We start from the raw sequence: 17,593 nt of genomic DNA, 5'->3' as shown, positions 1-17,593 counted from the left end.
TACTATTGAAGAAATTTGCCACACCATGCAAGATTAGTGTTAATTCCATGCATATCATCATTAGCAAAGTATTGCACTTTTGAAAATTGTGCAGTTGATGGATTTCACAGTTTTCTTACACCAGAACTGATGGAACAATGATGGATGGTATGAGCATGAAGGAGATACCTTCTTAGGACGTGCAGTGATGAGAGATAATCTTGGGTGCAATGTTACTCATCAAAAAAGCAAATGTGCAAGTTCAAAGTAGTTCCATACAGGTCTACCTTAATCAAAGAAAGTCCATACCTAGGCATCAGCCAGGGAATAGTAAAATGGAGTGATTCTGGAATATTCTTTGGAGAGAGGAGAAACAGTGATGAGTGACAAAATGTGATATGCTTCTGAACCAGTCTAAGCCAGCAATTCAAAAGAAATGTTAGCTCTCCAGCAGGTGTGTGCCTGCAGCAATAATGCCCACCTTCACACTGCCTATTTTACAGTGAATCAGATGAAGTTTGACAATGTCAAACTCCTTTTTGGGTATTAATGCATCCTCTATATTCATTAGACTTAGTTCCATATGAATATCACCTTTTTTGGTTATAAACGACATTAGAAGTCACAAAAGGAGTCAGAATGGTCGTGCATGAATGGTTTCAGCATCAACCTCAAAACTTCTCTTGGGGAATCCAGGAATTAGTGCAGCACTGGAAGAAGTATGTCAAGTACAGTTGGTCATCGACTTACGACTGACTTCTGTTCTGACTGACAGGTCGTAAGTCGATCTGGTCATATGTCGGTCATATATTTATTAACAGTATTTTTTAACCTTTCTAATCTTTTTATCATTTTTATAATTTATTTTTATAATCTTTTAAATTTTTATCATCTTTTATTTTTCATTTTAAATACGGTAATGTTTTTATCTTTTACTTAGTGATACCGTACATACCTTCGTTTCTACGCCTAGGCTATCTCTCTCTATGAGGTTAAATTCAAACGTTCTCTACATTTTAATTGGTTTATTATTCATACTGTTTATAAAAATACAAAACTACAATCTATAATTATATTGTACATAATGTGAAAAATAATACTGTACATAATGTACTGTAAACACAAAAATACAATCTAAAATTAATGTAAAAATTAATACAAATGAAATTTACAAAATCAATTTTTAATCTTTTCTTGTGCTGGGTTGTGGATCGTCAGGGTCATGTTCTTGGGTTGAGGTAGATGTTTTCTTGATGAGGAACATGCTGAGCTTTGTTTGAACAGTTTGTTTCTTTTTTTCTTCATATATCTCACGACATCAATGCACATCATCTTGAATGATACGTTCAACCTTTGTAAATCGTTCGACATTAGGGTCCATTGCTTCAAAACTGGCAAGAGCTTTATTCAGTTGCGAAAAAGAATCTGATAAACCCTTTGCAGTGAATTTCTTTTCTGGCTCCTCTTCTTCTTTCTCTTCTTCCTCTCTCGCTTTTTCTTGTGCCACTCTCTGTGCTTCCAATTCCATCAACTCTTCATCCGAAAGTTCTTTTGTCTCACAATCTAGCAACTCCTCCACATCTTCTATTTCACATTCTAATTTAAGATTTTTTGCAAGTTTAACTATTTTTTCTGTAATCACTTTCAGATCCTTCAAATGTAGTATTCGCATAACATTTTAGACACTTTTTCCAAATTCCCGACATACAATTCTTTGTTACACATTCCCATGTGGTCGAAATATTCTTGATACACTGAAGAATGTTGTACTGCTTCCAAAAGCTTGAAGTGGTGAAACCCATGTTTAGTCTCTAGAGCAAAGTTTCCGGCATCCCCCTCCCCCCATACTTCTCCTTCAACCCATGCATGGTACTAAGTACTATAGGTTTTGATACCTTTCGTGTTTGGGGTTTTCATAAAAAAAAAAAAAAAGTCTTGCAAAGATAAATCAGCATCAGAATCTATCGCTTCGATGGCTTGTGCGAATGTCGTTCTGAGATAGTGAGCCTTGAATGCTGAAATAGCACCCTGATCCATGGGTTGAATAAGAGCAGTTTGTGTTAGGTGGCATAAAAACCACTCTAACATCAAGATGAAGGTCGTCCAGATGAGGGGGGGGGTGGCCAGGGGCATTGTCCATAACCAATAAATTCTTGAAAGGGATACCTTTCTCCGCATGATATTCACGAGCCTGGGGAATGAAGCAGTTCATGAACCAGTCTTCGAACAGTGCTTGAGTCATCTAAGCTTTAGGGTTTGAATGGTAATAAATGGGGAGTGTGTGCTTAAATGCACGAGGTTTTCTGAATGATAAATGAGAAAAGGCTTCAGCTTAAAACCCGTGACATTCCCACCAAGCAACAAAGTTAACCGATCCTTAAAAGCTTTGAATCCTGGCATCCTTTTTGCTTTTTGGTGTATGTACGTACGATTAGGCATGCGTTTCCATTGCAAGCCGGCTTCATCTACGTTGAATATTTGTTCCGGTAGATCACCTTCTTTTTTGATTAAAGAGTCGAAACTATCAACGAATGTTTTGGCTCCATCTTCATCTGCACTTCCTGCTTCTCCTGTGACATGTACATTATGCAAAGCAAATCTTTTTTTAAAACACTTAAACCACCCAGTACTAGCCTGAAAATCTTCTCCGTAATCGTCTCTGGCATGTGATTTTAAACTCTGAAACAAACTTCTAGCCTTCGTTTGCACTGTGTGAAGGCTCATGGGTGTATTTTTTTGTATTAAATCATCCATCCACATAAACAACAATTTCTCCATTTCATGGATGGGTCCCTGTCATTGTTTGGTTAAAATTGTAGACTTAATAGGTGCAGAACCTTTCACAGCTTCCCAAATTCTTTCTTTGTCCTTAAGTATCGTCGATACCGTGGAATGTGATAACTTCAAGTCGCGTGCTATTGTATTCACTTTCTTTCCGCCTTCATACTGCTGGATAACTTTCATTTTACACTCTAAATCAATAGTTTTCCTTGACTTCTTAGCTGGCGTATATGTAGATGAAGGTATTTTCCTTTTACTAAACATTTTATGGGTATTTCAGTAGAATTTTAATTAATACACCACATGCAACAGATGCTTGAAAGCGACTGAGTGTATGTGCCTGGTGGTGTCCTCAGGCCTCACGTCATCGATGTGCCTCCTTATCTGGGTTATGGGTGTCCTCAGTAGTGACTTCCTGATTTATTTTTAATTTATTCATTTATTTATTATTATTTTTTTTTGTAGTCGTAAGTGCGGCCGGTCGTAAGTCAACGACGAAGTGTAAATGGGGGACTGTATCAAAGATGAACATACATACATACATACATACATAGGCATAGTGCCCTTGTTTTTTGTGAAATACAAGTTTTATTTAACTTTTTCATTTTAATTTGAATGACATTTGTATTATAATAAATATGTTTGTAGAAGTACTTTTGATTAACATGCAAGTTTTCCTTTTTTGATCTTTTTTCCTAGAAATATAATGCAGATATGAAAGATCTAGAACATTTAGGGGAATTAGGTACAGGAACCTGTGGTCATGTTGTTAAAATGAAGCATGGTCCTTCTGGAAAGGTTATTGCTGTTAAGGTATACTATATTTTATTCATGTTTCCAAAAGTTATTTTTTTTCCCTTGTTTTTCCTCACTTCCCCTCTAATAACATTTTACATCATGTCTATCAATCAGAGTGGGGAACATATCAATCTTGTAAAAATGGCCCACTTCAAATGAAAATTTTTATGATTATTTAAATTGTTCTTGGGAATCAATATTAAAATTGTTCTTAACTTACTCTGAATGATAAATTTTGATTCATCAATACATTTAACATAAACTTATAAGAATCTTTTTTTTGTGCTAATATTTCAAGAATTATGTTGTAACTTCCCTTTAGCAATGAGAAATTGAACTGTAATTCATGAAATGGTAGATGTAATCAAGATTCTAATTGGTTTATGATCATTGTAGTAATGAATGTCAGTTTTTTCATTGGATTTACCAGTGCATACATTATGCCTTTAAGAACTTATATCAGGTTATTATATCTCACTTCCCACTTTTTGATCATTTGCCACCATTCAGGTTGCAGATTGTCAGTTGGCAATTTTCCATTGTTAGGTGCTGCTATAGATGTTTTCACATTAATAATTTTCTGAGCAGTGAAAGGGACTAAATGCCACACTCCTATAGCCTTTGTGTTCAACGATGCCAAAGTCAAATACAGAGCATTGTCGAGAGTATCATGCAAGTCAACCAAATAAAAATAAAGATGGAGGTAGCAGCGAGCGAGCAAAAACGACGAAGACTATCCAGATTGCGTAAAAGACAAATAGAAAATCACACATTGGATTTAGCAGTGTCTTCAACCAGCAATGCCTGCTCCATCTAACAACAGCGTATCCGAAGTGAGTATTAATTATGTACAACGGAACATTTCTCCAATTGCGGAACTGATGAGTTTAAATGATCAAGCTCCTAAAGCCTGGCTTTGATATTTGGTCGACATGCCTCTCTGTTGATTCTATCATAATCACGATAAATCAATCATTGTTTGATGACAGTCACATGGAAATTAATTTGGCTTAAGATGACAAGCAAAGTGGTCCCTATCCAGGAATCTCATCACCCAACAGTAAGCGCCTCCGTAGCCAGGTGGGAAGGAGCAGCAGTGCATAGCACACGCTTCTTGATTAGACCGGGGTTCAAACCCGTCAAATACGGAGGATGCGGAAAGGTCAGGAAATGACCACCGCATATCCTGGAGCAATATGGCCTTAGTTGCTAATGCTCCTAAAAAACCAAATAACAAACAACAACCCAACAGTAAACGTTGTTGTAGAGCGACAATAAATATCTTAGAATTGCCCCAGGAGAAACTAACATACTGCAGAGCTTACTGTTTGACAAGCATGCAGAGGAACTGTCCTTTCCCAGCATTTATCTTGGAGAATTCAGAATGTTCAGAGAGAATTTGCATGTGACTCTGTACATGATGCCAACGAGCGAGCTCAGACTATCTGACCGATGTGGTGTTACTCCACATCATCTCCTTTACGTAGCAGTGATGACAATGAGATCGAGAATGACAGACTCTTTGGCGGTGGCTTTCAAATATATAGATAAAGATACAACAGTGACCCGCAAGTAAGTTTAATGCAAAGATATACTTGTGTGATATACTTCAAGAAGATTGTGGATGTAATTATGAACATATTGCAGTTGAAATGTTATAGCCCGTTTGGTCAATTTTACATGCTCAACTTTTTCAAGGGCATAGGATTTCAACATCGCAGTAGTACACATGCACACATTTTCCTGTGGCTAAATAATGCTCCCAAAGATCCTCTGGATGAGAACAAAGACAATGCCATTGCAATGATCAGCAAGTTAGTATTAGCATTAACATTAGTAGAGGCATATGATGCAAGAAAGCAAGCTTATGCAGCATCAGCCAAAAAAAAAAAAAAAAACATGCTCCCATTTCACCCCTCCGTTCGTTCCAAGTACCTGTCCAGCTCAGCCTTAAATTTATTTAGGCTATCAACTTCCACAACAAAGGATGGAAGTCTGTTCCACCAACCAACCAACCAACCAACCAACCACCCGCTGGCTAAAGGCAAACTTCCGCACATCTATCGTACATCTGTGTTTCCTCAATTTGAATTTATGCCCTCTCGAATGATTATTCCGAGCAAGAGGAAGAATTCCATCAGCATTGAGCATGCTCAAACCATTGAAGGCTTTATACACCTCAATCAGATCACCTTGCAGATGCCTAGTCTCCAGACACTGTAATTTGCAGTGTCTGGAGCTAGCAGATAGTGTCTGTATCCACTAGCGAGGCTTCGAGGAGCTTCAAACTCAAAAAACTTACATTCATGTGTTACAAGAAAATAATGCCAGTTAAACAATAGACATGTCAATTTGAAGCACCATTCATGCCTTGTCACATGAATAGTACTTCAAATAAACGAAATCGTGTTGATACGAGATTTTGTGATGCAGAAATGACATGTTGCAAAATTGTGAAAAATTTTGGTGACATTTTGAGAAGTCACTTTTTCTGTTAAAATGCCTGCTGGTTTGATGTTGAATGAAAACTATTTGAATTGTACTTTCTGAAGATTGAAAGGGTCAAGAAAAATTGATTTGAGAAGCTTCTTAGGAGGAGCCATTCTAACAGGCTTGATGGGAAATGGTGACTTACTTTTCAGAATGTCACGAAACTGTTTAAGCATTTCTATTGGGGTGTGCTCATTTAACATTTTCATTAAAATAGCTTAATCTTTACATATATATGACAGATTAGCATCGCTTACTGCATTTCATGGCCATGTGATGAATAACTGCATAATGTCCTTCTTTCAACTAATTATTTATTTATGTTATTTATCATGCATTTGGAAATGCGAAGTTTAATCCTGCTAATGATACACAAAACTTAGGGAACCTCTTCAGGATAGGCTGAAAAGTACTCCATATTTATATTTATCCCTCAATGGATAACCACCTTATTAAACCTAGTTAACCAAATAAGCCTTAGAATGGGCAGTTTGCTTACACAACATTGATTGTGTAAGTAGAAAGACCCCTAGTTGCACTAACTGTAAATAATTTCTAACTCTGAGGACTTGCAGAGGGGATTGCCAAGAAAAAGTAAATATTGTAAGCAATTGCTTTCTTTCTTTCTTTTTTTTTTTTTTTTTTTTTTAAATTGATTAAAGTAGTTAGCAGAGGAGACAATTCACTACATGAGGGATAGCATTTTAGTTGGGATTTCGAGAACTTTAAATTGTAGTAAAGCTCTAAGCATTTCAGAACAAATTTTCTATTTCTTCATCTGTGGTTAAAATACAAAATTTTAATTAAATAAAAACTACTTATTCTGTAGACTCATTTTGACAAACCTGAGATCAGTTTATTGATCTCAGGTTTGAGATCAATTAATTGATCTCGACAATCTGACAATTTATTCTGAGATGGTAGAGCTTCTGATTAAATTTAACACACTAAATTGTGATTTAAATACTATTGACTTATAAACAAAGGATAAAGATAATTAATAAGTTACCTTTTTAGAAGAGTTATTTGTTCCCAGATATCTGTGTAATTTAGGTCTTATCTTCTTAATGCAAAGGCAACTTATGTATTGCACTGAACCCCTATTGTCAGGAAGGGAGATCAAGTTATTCCTGTGGTAAAAGAAGTAAAAAGGCATATTTCCAGAGGATTAAATTTTGTGTGTGTGTAAGATTTAAGTAATAAAGTGATAAAGTGATAGAGATAGTGCTAACAGATGGGTGTGTAAAGAACACAAGTGCCAAAACTAATAGGAAAAGGATAGAAAGAAGGAAAAGAATTAAATGTGGATGATAGGGAAAGAATTGAAGAACCTAAATGATACATCAAATTGTACAAAATAATGGCTGAATTAATAGGCCAATTAGAAGGAAAGAAGCTGTAAGGGAAAAAAAATTATTAATCAATTGCAAATAACTAGCAAACATCAGATAAAAGTTGGGAAAATAAATTGATGTTATTAAAACCTAAAAAATAAGGGAGAAGAAAAATGTTGAAATATTTGATGCAGGCTATAAAAGGATCGATACATAATGCAGGTATTTCACCTTTTTACTTCTTTTACACCTGATCATGTATCAATAAACTGGGTTTCTATGCATAAGTATAGTTATGGAAGATTTTTTGAAGACTAAATGCTCAAGGCATAATATGTTATGGTTATGGAAGAAAAATATTAAAAGGAAACTCTAAATAGGTTCTCTCTTATAAATAGCTTCTCTTTGCTTTATATCTTTCCACTTTGTACCCTTCATTCTTCCATCCAATAAGCTATTAGTGCAACACGAGAGCAATATGGACACTCTTACTTACCTTTCCTCTGTGCTATCTTCATGTCATTTGATTCATTACCTTCCCCTTCGCTTACCATGCTCTTATTTCCTGTCCCTATACCATTTGCTTGCTTCTTTATTTAATTTTTACATACAAAACTGTCTTTACCAAAAAATTTCTTCATAAAAATTTTTTTATATTTTACCAACCTACTATTACTTCAGATTTGGCTTTTTCTGCACACTTTTATTTATTTTTATCATTATCTTATCTCATATTTAATTACCTTGATTTTATTGTGAACACTGTGTTGTGACTACCCTCCCCAATTCTATGGAAGATTTTATTGCTTTCACCCTCCTTTTTAGTAAACATTTTTTTTTTTACGTGCACCCTATTTAGAGTTTTCTTTTAATATTTTTGTTCCATAACTATACATATGTATAGAAACACAGTTTATTGATACATGATCAGGTGTAGTCTCCCCATGAAATACCTACATTATGTATTGTATCGATCTTTTATAGCATGCATCAAATATTTCAACCTTTATTATTCTTCTCCCTTATTTTTAGGCTTTTATAACATCAAATTATTTTTCCACCTTCTGCTTGATGCTTGCTATTTCTTTGCAATTAATTAATAATTTTTTCCCTTATGGCTTCTTTCTGTCTGATTGGCTTATTAATTCATCCTTTAATTTCATATAATTCAATGTATCATTTAGGTTCATCACTATCATCCATCCACCTTGAATTCTCCTGCTTTCTGTCCTTTTTCTATTAGTTTTGTCACTTTATGTTCTTTACACATCCATCTGTTAGCACTTTTTTTCTCTCGCTTTATTACTTCAACCTTAAATATATACTTTTGTATCCTTTGCTGCTGCTTAGTGCACTTAGGCACAATTGCCATATAACTTTTAAAACATAATTAGCCTATATCTCTATATATGCCATTCTTGCTTATTTTATCCAAACTTTATATATATACTGTCGGACCTCTATATAACAAAATAGATCGTTCGCTTGAAAAATTCATTAAACAAAAATTTCGTTAAAGTAATATGACCTTTACAACAATGAAAAATACTGTAATTCAACATTCAAACATAGTAAAAGATGAGACATAAATAAGAAATAAGTGGGAATGAATAAATTTTCTAACATTTTAAAACAGTTAATTTATTAATACTTACATTTTAAGAAATGACCACTTACATGATTGTGCACAATATATTAATACACTTAAAAATTATTTCATAAAATATTTGGTTATTTTTTGTTGTATACTGGATTTTAGTTCACATCATTCATAAAAAGGTTTGTGTAAACCATCAAATATATTTTCTTTCACACTTCTTGACACAAAATTTCAAATGCTGCCAACATTTCATGTTTGGAAAGTTTAATATTGCTGTCATTTTAATTGAACTCAATTATATTGTCACTAATTCTTTGAATACTCCCAAAAATGTTGGAGTCACTCAGATATTCATCTACTAAGGCATTATCAACTAAAAATTTGGCAAGAACAATTTCTCCACTGATCAAACCTCTTGCTTGGAGTTCTTCCCAAGATTGCTCAATGTCTTGTAGTAGTTCATCCTTCTCATCACTGTCAATTAGCATTTTAGCAAAACCTGCTTTTGCCAAACAATTCTTAATCGTTGTTTCTGTCACATCTTAACTCCACACTTTTGCAAACTCTGATATGCACATCCACAAATCTATAACAGAATCTATAGGTTGGTTGGTTTCTGTTCTCAGTATAATTTTTTTGCAGTATGTACCTTTGATAGTGCATTTTCAAATTCTTTATAATGCCTTGGTCCATTGGCTGTAGTTTAGATGGGGTATTCAGAGGGAAGAAAACAAGCTTCACACTTGTAAGTTTTGAAATTTCTAAGTGGGCAAGACAGTTGTTGACAATCAATGCAATTTTTCTGTTTTATTTTGTCCTCTTTCTATCAAAATTTAAAATCCGCTGTTCAAAAATTTCACTTGTCCAAGTTTTGTGTTGTAGTCCAGCACTATAACGACTTTACTCCTTTGAAATGTTGGAGTTGTTACTTTTGCCCATTACCAAAAGTGTCAGTTTTTCATTACCAGCTATATCTGCATCAACCAAGACTGTAATTCTCTCCTTACTATTTTTACCACCTAAACATTTATCACTTTTAAAAGTCAATCTTGTTTGGCAAACATTTGAAAAATAGACTTGTTTCGTCAATGTTGAATATGTCTTTGGGCTTGTAGTCCTCCATAATTTTTTTTCAAAATTTTCTTTCCAATGGGTACAGTCTTCTTCGATTACAACTCCACTTACAACTCCAAAAAGTTACCAGAAATAACTTTTTCGAGTAAGCCATGGCACTTTTTAAATTTGTCCAGCCAACCAGAACTGGCTTGGAATGTTTTATGCCCCAGAAAAGATGCGTACTCCATAGCTTTTTCTTTTATCAGTGGCCCTGATAATGGTATGTTTTGTTCTCAAATAAACTTCATCCATTCAAAAACGGCTTAATCTTCATACAGGCATAATTTCACATGCTTCCGACTGGGTCCTGTTTCCTCAAACAGTTTGAGAATCGAAACATGGTTTTTTATCTACACTATTAATGCTCCTATCTACGCTATTTAGCACTTCTGCTTTTTCCACTACACCCAAGGATTTTCTCTTAGACATTGTAAGGTTGCTTACACAGCAGCTAAAACAAAACTGATTTAGTATTCACTTGTACCTACCATGTAAACAGAGACAAGTTAAATTTAGTGAAAGTGTGAATGGCTCATTTCTGCAAAGAAGGAGATAAATTTCTGGGGTGCTTACAGAAGAAAACAGGTTGATCAGAGCCAATGTCCGCATTGGGAATATGCCTCAATCTTTGTCAGTGCTGTGGATACATAGATAGGAGCTGACCAGCACAACTTCTTGTACAGACGGCTGTATAGGTTTTATGGGCACAACTAAATTGAGGAATATTTTTAGCTCTTAATTCCTACTTACTGCAGTATTGGATAAAGGCCAGAGGTGTGAACAATGCATACCCAGGTCTCTCGAAATCAGTTCGTTACATGGAAATTTTCTTTGTTATATGGAAACTATTTTCAATGTAATGACAGAGAAAATAAAAAAAAATAAAAATTCGCTAAATATAAAAGTTCACTACATCCAAGTTCGTTTTTTTTTTTTTTTTTTTGTTAGTTGTTGGCGCATCGGCTTCTGTGACCATAATGCACCTCCCAAAGTTTTTTTTGCATTTTACACTAATCCAAGCCCGAGGCGGGGTTCGAACCCGCAACCTTTGGGGTTGCCAGGCAGCCACTTTACCCACCTGGCTAGCCCGGTCAGCTCAAGTTCGTTAAACAGAGGTCCAACTGTGTGTGTGTGTGTGTGTGTGTGTGTGTGTGTGTGTGTGTGTGTGTGTGTGTGTGTGTGTGTGTAAAAATAAATATCTGAGTACCATTGGCATATGCTTTACTCTTCTCTGTCTTTATGCTTTCTTATGATAATTTTTATACCCCATGAATTATTAGATTGATTGATTAGTATGGTTGGGTACTTTTGCTATCCCATATCTTCCCTTTTCTTCACCAAATTTAGCCTCAGCATGTTACTTACCGTCTTCTAACATCCCACTTCCCATTGTATATATGTGTAATTTGAGTATATAATTGTTCTGTATGCTGTCTGTTGGACTAACTGTTATTTTTCCAGTAGACTACTATATTGTTAATAAATAATTTTTTCTGAATAACCTTTTTATCATTAAGACCTCTTCAGATCCTGTAGCATATAGCTTTTGCCGATTATTATTTTGATGTATTGAAAGGATATGTTAAATGGCATGCCTTGATGGCATGCCATTTAACATATCCTTTTATTAATATTTATTAATTTGATTTTGATTTTTTTTTTTTTTTTGTGGTGGAGGGGTTCTCTTTGGTTATAGCTCAGTACACTTGTACCTTTTTTCTTGTAGTTTACTTAACCAGCCCATTTCTTATGCTTGGCACTAATGTCTGTTGTTGACACTCTTGGCTTCAGCAATGTTCATGTCATGCACTGCCATTTGAGAGTTAGTACACAATTGTTTCTCTTAATTTATATTTGGTTTCTACTGATCAGATTGAAGCTTGCCGATCTTTGGCTCACTCTGTGATATCGATTATTTGTGTGCATGATAAATTTGTTTATACAGTAAGGCCCTGCTTTTAGGCTTTCCTCTAATATGCCGGTTTCAATTATATTCATGTTCATTATGTTCGACGCTTGTTCTGCTTTTTCAGCGTGACACATTCAGCAGCCAAGTCCGAGAAGGGTGGCATTTTATTATTGGTGATTCAGCCTGTTTACAGCATATGATAGTGTAAACGTGTTGTTATGCAATTGCATATAAAAGCCTAATGAAAAAAAAGCTATGTTCTGCTTTTCAGCAGGGGGGATCTGGAACCTAACCCGCTGTATGAGTGGGGCCCTACTGTATAAGTTCATTTATACCCATGTCAATTAAATTATGTGTAATTTGAATCACACATATACACACACAGATTCTGAAGATTTTACAAATTTTTTACTTCCTTTTCATGTTCAGTTGAAGGATGAGGAAGTTTGAAGGATGAGGAAGGCTGTTTACATTATATCTGTTTTAATTAGGCATATGCCTTGAAAAAGTCCTTTCCCTATCTAGTTTTGTTTCACAGAAGTTTGGCGAACTGCAATTAATTTTAAATTCTAATTTGCTTATATAAAAGTTCTCAGAAGAAACTTCATGCGTGTTGTATATTTATTTATAGTAATGTACTAAGGCCTAATTTTTTATCCTTGTTTTTCTTTTAAATATTTTTTATTTTATTTATTATTTATTTATTTTATTATTATTTTTTTTTTTTTATAGCAAATGAGGCGTTCCGGAAATAAAGAAGAAAATAAGCGCATAACAATGGATTTGGATGTGGTCTTGAGATGTCATGATTGTCCACACATTGTACAGTGTTATGGCTATTTCATTACTGAATCTGATGTGTGGATATGCATGGAGCTTATGTCAACTTGTTTGGACAAATTAATGAAGCGGTTGAAGTCTGCTATTCCAGAGCAGATTTTAGGCAAAATGGCAGTAGCTGTAAGTCTGTTCTTGATAAGATTTCAGTTTTAAGTCAGTCTTTTATCATTTAAAAGTACTCATGATAAAGAATACTGCCTATAATGTCTTAGTAAACATAGAAATGAATATTTACTTTTTACACCTTTCAGGAATTGTCATCAGCCAAAAGTTATCCTTAGATTGTGAGAATTGAGAGGTGGATATTGATTTCCTAATCTTTCTAGAGCAGTAGTGAGAGCTGAAATCTGTTGGAAATGTAAAATAATATATAAGTGAAATAAAAACCTTTGAATATGATGCTGTTTATGAAGAATGTTAACTATTACAAGCAAGTAATTGAAAGTGCAGTTTAGAAGGCTAGGGATAAGTATTGCTGTGAAGTCAAAGTACTTGTGACTGATGATGCAAAAGTTATAGAGGAAACCAGAGTTTGGCCAATGTTATGATGCTTCTGTCATTGGTCAAACTTGCTCCTACAAAATCTTACACTCGAAATGGTCATCAGACAAGTGGTAAAAATCCAGAACTTCGGAAACTACCATCTATCTGCAAGATAGCTTAAGTTCACAGCATCTGTCAGTTCTCAGTTGCCAGCTGATACACAGTGAAACAGCTTGGCTTACTTGCATTAATACTTTTATATATATAACAGATTGTTGTTTAAGAGGGTTGTGAAAAACTCTGAAGATGCAATTTATACTGCAATTGCTCATTGCATTAATGATTACAATTTATATAAGCAGTGTAAAGATCTGTCATTACAACTTAGTCTAATTGCTGTTGGATTTGATACTTTTTTTAAAAAAATTCAGCTATACTTAATGTTGTGCAAAGAAGAATGGAGCATGTCCTGAAGCTTTTTTGTTATTTAGTTTATATGATGCATTCCAAGCAGAGGCAAAAGGGATCTGCTCATTCAAGAAAAAGTCAGTAACTGTTTGCCTCTTCTGATTACTTATGAAGCTGAGGAATCACCATTTTCTTTTTCCTATTTCAGTGCCAGTGCAAAATCCTGTAACAGTAAAAGGCATTTCTGAAAGTGAGGGCTTTAAGGATATTTCATGTCCTGTACTGCTAGCTCTGCTTTACTGGAAACTATTTTTTTCCCCTCTCCCCAAGCCTTGGAATTTTACATTCCAAACTCGGTAATTCTTTCAGTGTTAAAATGTGTAAAGTTGGCCATGTGCTAGCAAATGCTTAAGGTACTTACAAGACAGATATTAGAACTGTAACTAGTGTAATGGGAACAATTTTTGGTCATTTTTGCTAATAGTTCAAAAAAGAAAGAAAAAGAAAGTGGAAAGTTTTAGCATGGTTTCTTTCCATTAATTTAAATATTTATATCTGAAAATATAATTTTGTTGGTTGGTTTAGCAACTCCTCAACTTACGGGTTGCGTTCCGCGGAACTCTACGTAAATCGGAATTTTATGTACATCGGAATTTCCCTAAATGCTTATGCAGCACTCGTAAATTTGATTGAAGCAAAAAAGAAATGTTCGAAGAACATATAAATAGAATTATTTATTCAATTTTTTTATCTCGTGTGCAGGAAAAATTACGAAAGTGTACAAAATTACAAAAATTTCAAAATTTTAAAATTACAAAAAAGAGGAGACAGGCATGTCAGCAAGTTTTACCTTTCGGGCATCGTTGCCAGAATTAACTCTCCAGTTGATAAGCACGCCATTGTGGAAGTTGAAGCCTGTGGAGATTTAGAATGGGTTTTTTCCAACACATCATAAAAATTGCTCTGCAGCTGCAGAATCGACACTGGCGACTTCACTGCATACTTTAATGTTTTGGAAACCAGTGCAATGTTTGAACCTATTAAACCACCCATGCTTGCCATGAACTTGGCTTGGGATTTGCTGTACTTATCCTTAATATCTTCATAAATACTTCTTGATTTTTCTTGAATGGCCATTGGATTCAGGGGCACTTTTTTCTGAATCTACTTTTCCATCCATATTATTAATAGCTTTTCCACCTTCGATATAGCACCTGAATGCTGTTTTGTGATCACTGTTGATCCTTTAAGATGTTATTTTATACGTGCACTGTCCTTTGAAATAGCATTCACTATTGAAGCAGTGAGACCTAATTCCATGCAATAGAAGACAAACTTTGTCCTTTTTCATACTTCTTAATTAATCACCTTCATTTCTAAATCAATTTTGTTTCATTCCCTAGCACTGCTAGCACTTGCACTTTCTTTTGGTCCCTTTCCCTTCACTATTGTAATAAGTAAATAGGAATGAAGAGAAGATTCTGAAAATTTGTTTTTTATATGATTGAAGATTTCGGTGAAGGGGAACTTATTTCACCATAGTACCGTAACGTAAAAACCAACAGAATTCCGGTTATTGGTATTATAGCAAATGCAATAAGGTTGAGTTTATTACCCATTTATAATAGATTGTGCTAACAGAAAAGCCCAATAAAACGGAAAATGCAAATTGTTTTTTGGTAGTGACCTCTTTTTCTGAAACACATTTCTCAAAGCGTTCAAACATTTAACAAGGCGTTCAAAATTGATTCTTATAATGGAACATATGATAATGATGAAAGTGTAGCGCAATTTCCATTATAAAAATGACCTTTTAGAGAGATAAATAGCTTAGTTATATAGCGAAAATTTCAACTTCCAAGGTCTTGGAATGAATTATCAAAAAAAAAAAAAAAAAAAGTGTTATTGTTTTCACATAACGATATTTTCATGATATCTCCATTTATTCCTACGGGCTGCAAAATATGTTTCCACAAATTTTTTTAAGTTTGCACTGGCCGGCAAAAACTTACATAAAGTCGAATATTACGTAAGACGGGGAGTGGCTGTATTAGAAATATAAGGTCTGAAATAGTTAGAATGTAATTATTTTTATTAGTTTAATTTTTTATTTTTATAAACACTTCTGGAATGCAAAAGCAACCTGCATACGTTTTTTTGAATTTCTTTAAATATTTAATTATTCCTTTATGAAGTAACCTACAGTTCAAAAGTGTTAAGTTTTTGTTGGTTTAGCTTAGTATTTGATCATGTAAACCAGTGGTTTTCAACAGGGGTGCCGCAACAACATTCCACGGGTGCCATGTAATTTGGGTTTAAATTACTTAAACTTATTATTATTTTTTAATTTATATGTTTATTTCATTATTTTTTATTATTTTGCACGTGCAGCGCATGCTGCAATAAAACTAATCGCGATAAAATAACTTCTCAAATGTCGCAATAAGTTTGTCACTATTGTTACAGATTTTGTGAAAACAAGTTCATTAGCGCACTGTATTATCCCCATTATTATTGTGTTGTGTTTCTCCACAACTTTGTACAAGCACGTTGTAAAAAAAAAAAAATAAAATAAAAAAACAAGCTAAACAGCAATGGCTAAAAGAAAATTGCTAAAAAAAAGAGGAACTAAGAGAAATTGCTGAAAATCTTAGTAGTAGTTCTGAAGATGAAAAAGATCTTCTCTGATGATTCGGTGAAAGATCCTGACTGGGATATTTCTTCAAATGAAGGAGATACTGAAATACTGGAAAATATTGAAGAAGTGCTTCAAGACTGGATGGAAGAAGAAAACATGGATGAGCAATTTGAAAATACTGAAGAACCTGAGATTGAAGCAACTGAAAGAAATGACGCTATTGAATGGACAATACGAAGGACGCCAAAAAAGATTTGATTTTACAGGCAAATCGGGACTGCAAATAGACATATCAAGAAACATTACTCATCTTAGGCGTTTTCATTATATTTTGATGAAGAAGTAATAAATCTTATTGTAACGGAAACAAACAGATACGCCGAACAGAAAATTCAGAATACCCCGAGCTTCGTGGCAGAGTCGTCTAAAAAAGTGGGTTTCAACAACTGCTGATGAGATGAGAAAGTTTTTCGGGCTTCTTATGTGAATGGGACTAGTAAGATTGGGCAGTATTGCATCTTACTGGTCAACCAAACCTATCTATAAAAATAATTTAGTAACATCTTACTGGTCAACCAAACCTATCTATAAAAATAATTTAGTAACAAAAATTGTCTCCCAACAGATTTGAATTGTTGTTGCATCTCATTCACTTTTCAGACAATGAAACTGCTATTCCAGGGGACAGGCTCAGTAAGATACACCTGATAGATGTTTTGCAGCTGAAATATCAGAAAATATTTTTCCTGGGGAAGATTTCATCATTGACGAAACTCATTCCTTGGAGGGGTAGGCTGATATTCTGACAGTATATTCCAAATAAAGTGCACAGGTATGGAATCAAGCTGTTCAAGTTATGTTCCACTGAAGGATATACCTGGTTGAGAAAGATCTATTCAGGTAAATCTGAAAATTATATAAAATACTTAGGTTTAGCTGCAAAGGTCTGCGAGGAGTTATTGCAAGGACTTCTAAATGAAGGTCCCACCTTTTACATAGGAAACGTGTATATCAGCTATCATCTGGCATTATCGTTTCTTCATAAAAAAAACTCACATTGGTACATTACGAGCGAATAAAAAATTTATGCCCAAGGAAGTCATGTACTCAAAGCTATATAAATGGGAGATGATCGCCAAGGAAGAAAAAAATAGAATTATTGTTCTATAGTGGCGAGATGTGAAACTACTAACAACAAAGCATGCCCCAGAAATGGT

At 34.4% G+C, this 17,593-nt stretch overlaps 1 protein-coding gene across 1 annotated transcript in view; it reads left to right on the top strand.

Moving 5' to 3' along the window:
- The window catches only part of hep (hemipterous), a 117,775-nt gene that overhangs the window by 47,554 nt on the left and 52,628 nt on the right, over positions 1 to 17,593 (top strand). The window contains exons 4-5 of the mRNA XM_090369911.1: positions 3,460 to 3,573; positions 12,740 to 12,967. Coding sequence (XP_090226037.1) covers positions 3,460 to 3,573; positions 12,740 to 12,967 — 342 coding nt within the window. The remainder of the gene's footprint in view (positions 1 to 3,459; positions 3,574 to 12,739; positions 12,968 to 17,593) is intronic.

Source organism: Mastigoproctus giganteus, chromosome 3 (genome assembly GCF_048544385.1).
Source record: "Mastigoproctus giganteus isolate SK-2022 chromosome 3, ASM4854438v1, whole genome shotgun sequence".
Taxonomy (NCBI): Eukaryota; Metazoa; Arthropoda; class Arachnida; order Uropygi; family Thelyphonidae; genus Mastigoproctus; species Mastigoproctus giganteus.
The sequence above is the reverse complement of the archived record's forward strand: the minus strand, read 5'-3'. Positions and strand labels throughout refer to the sequence as shown.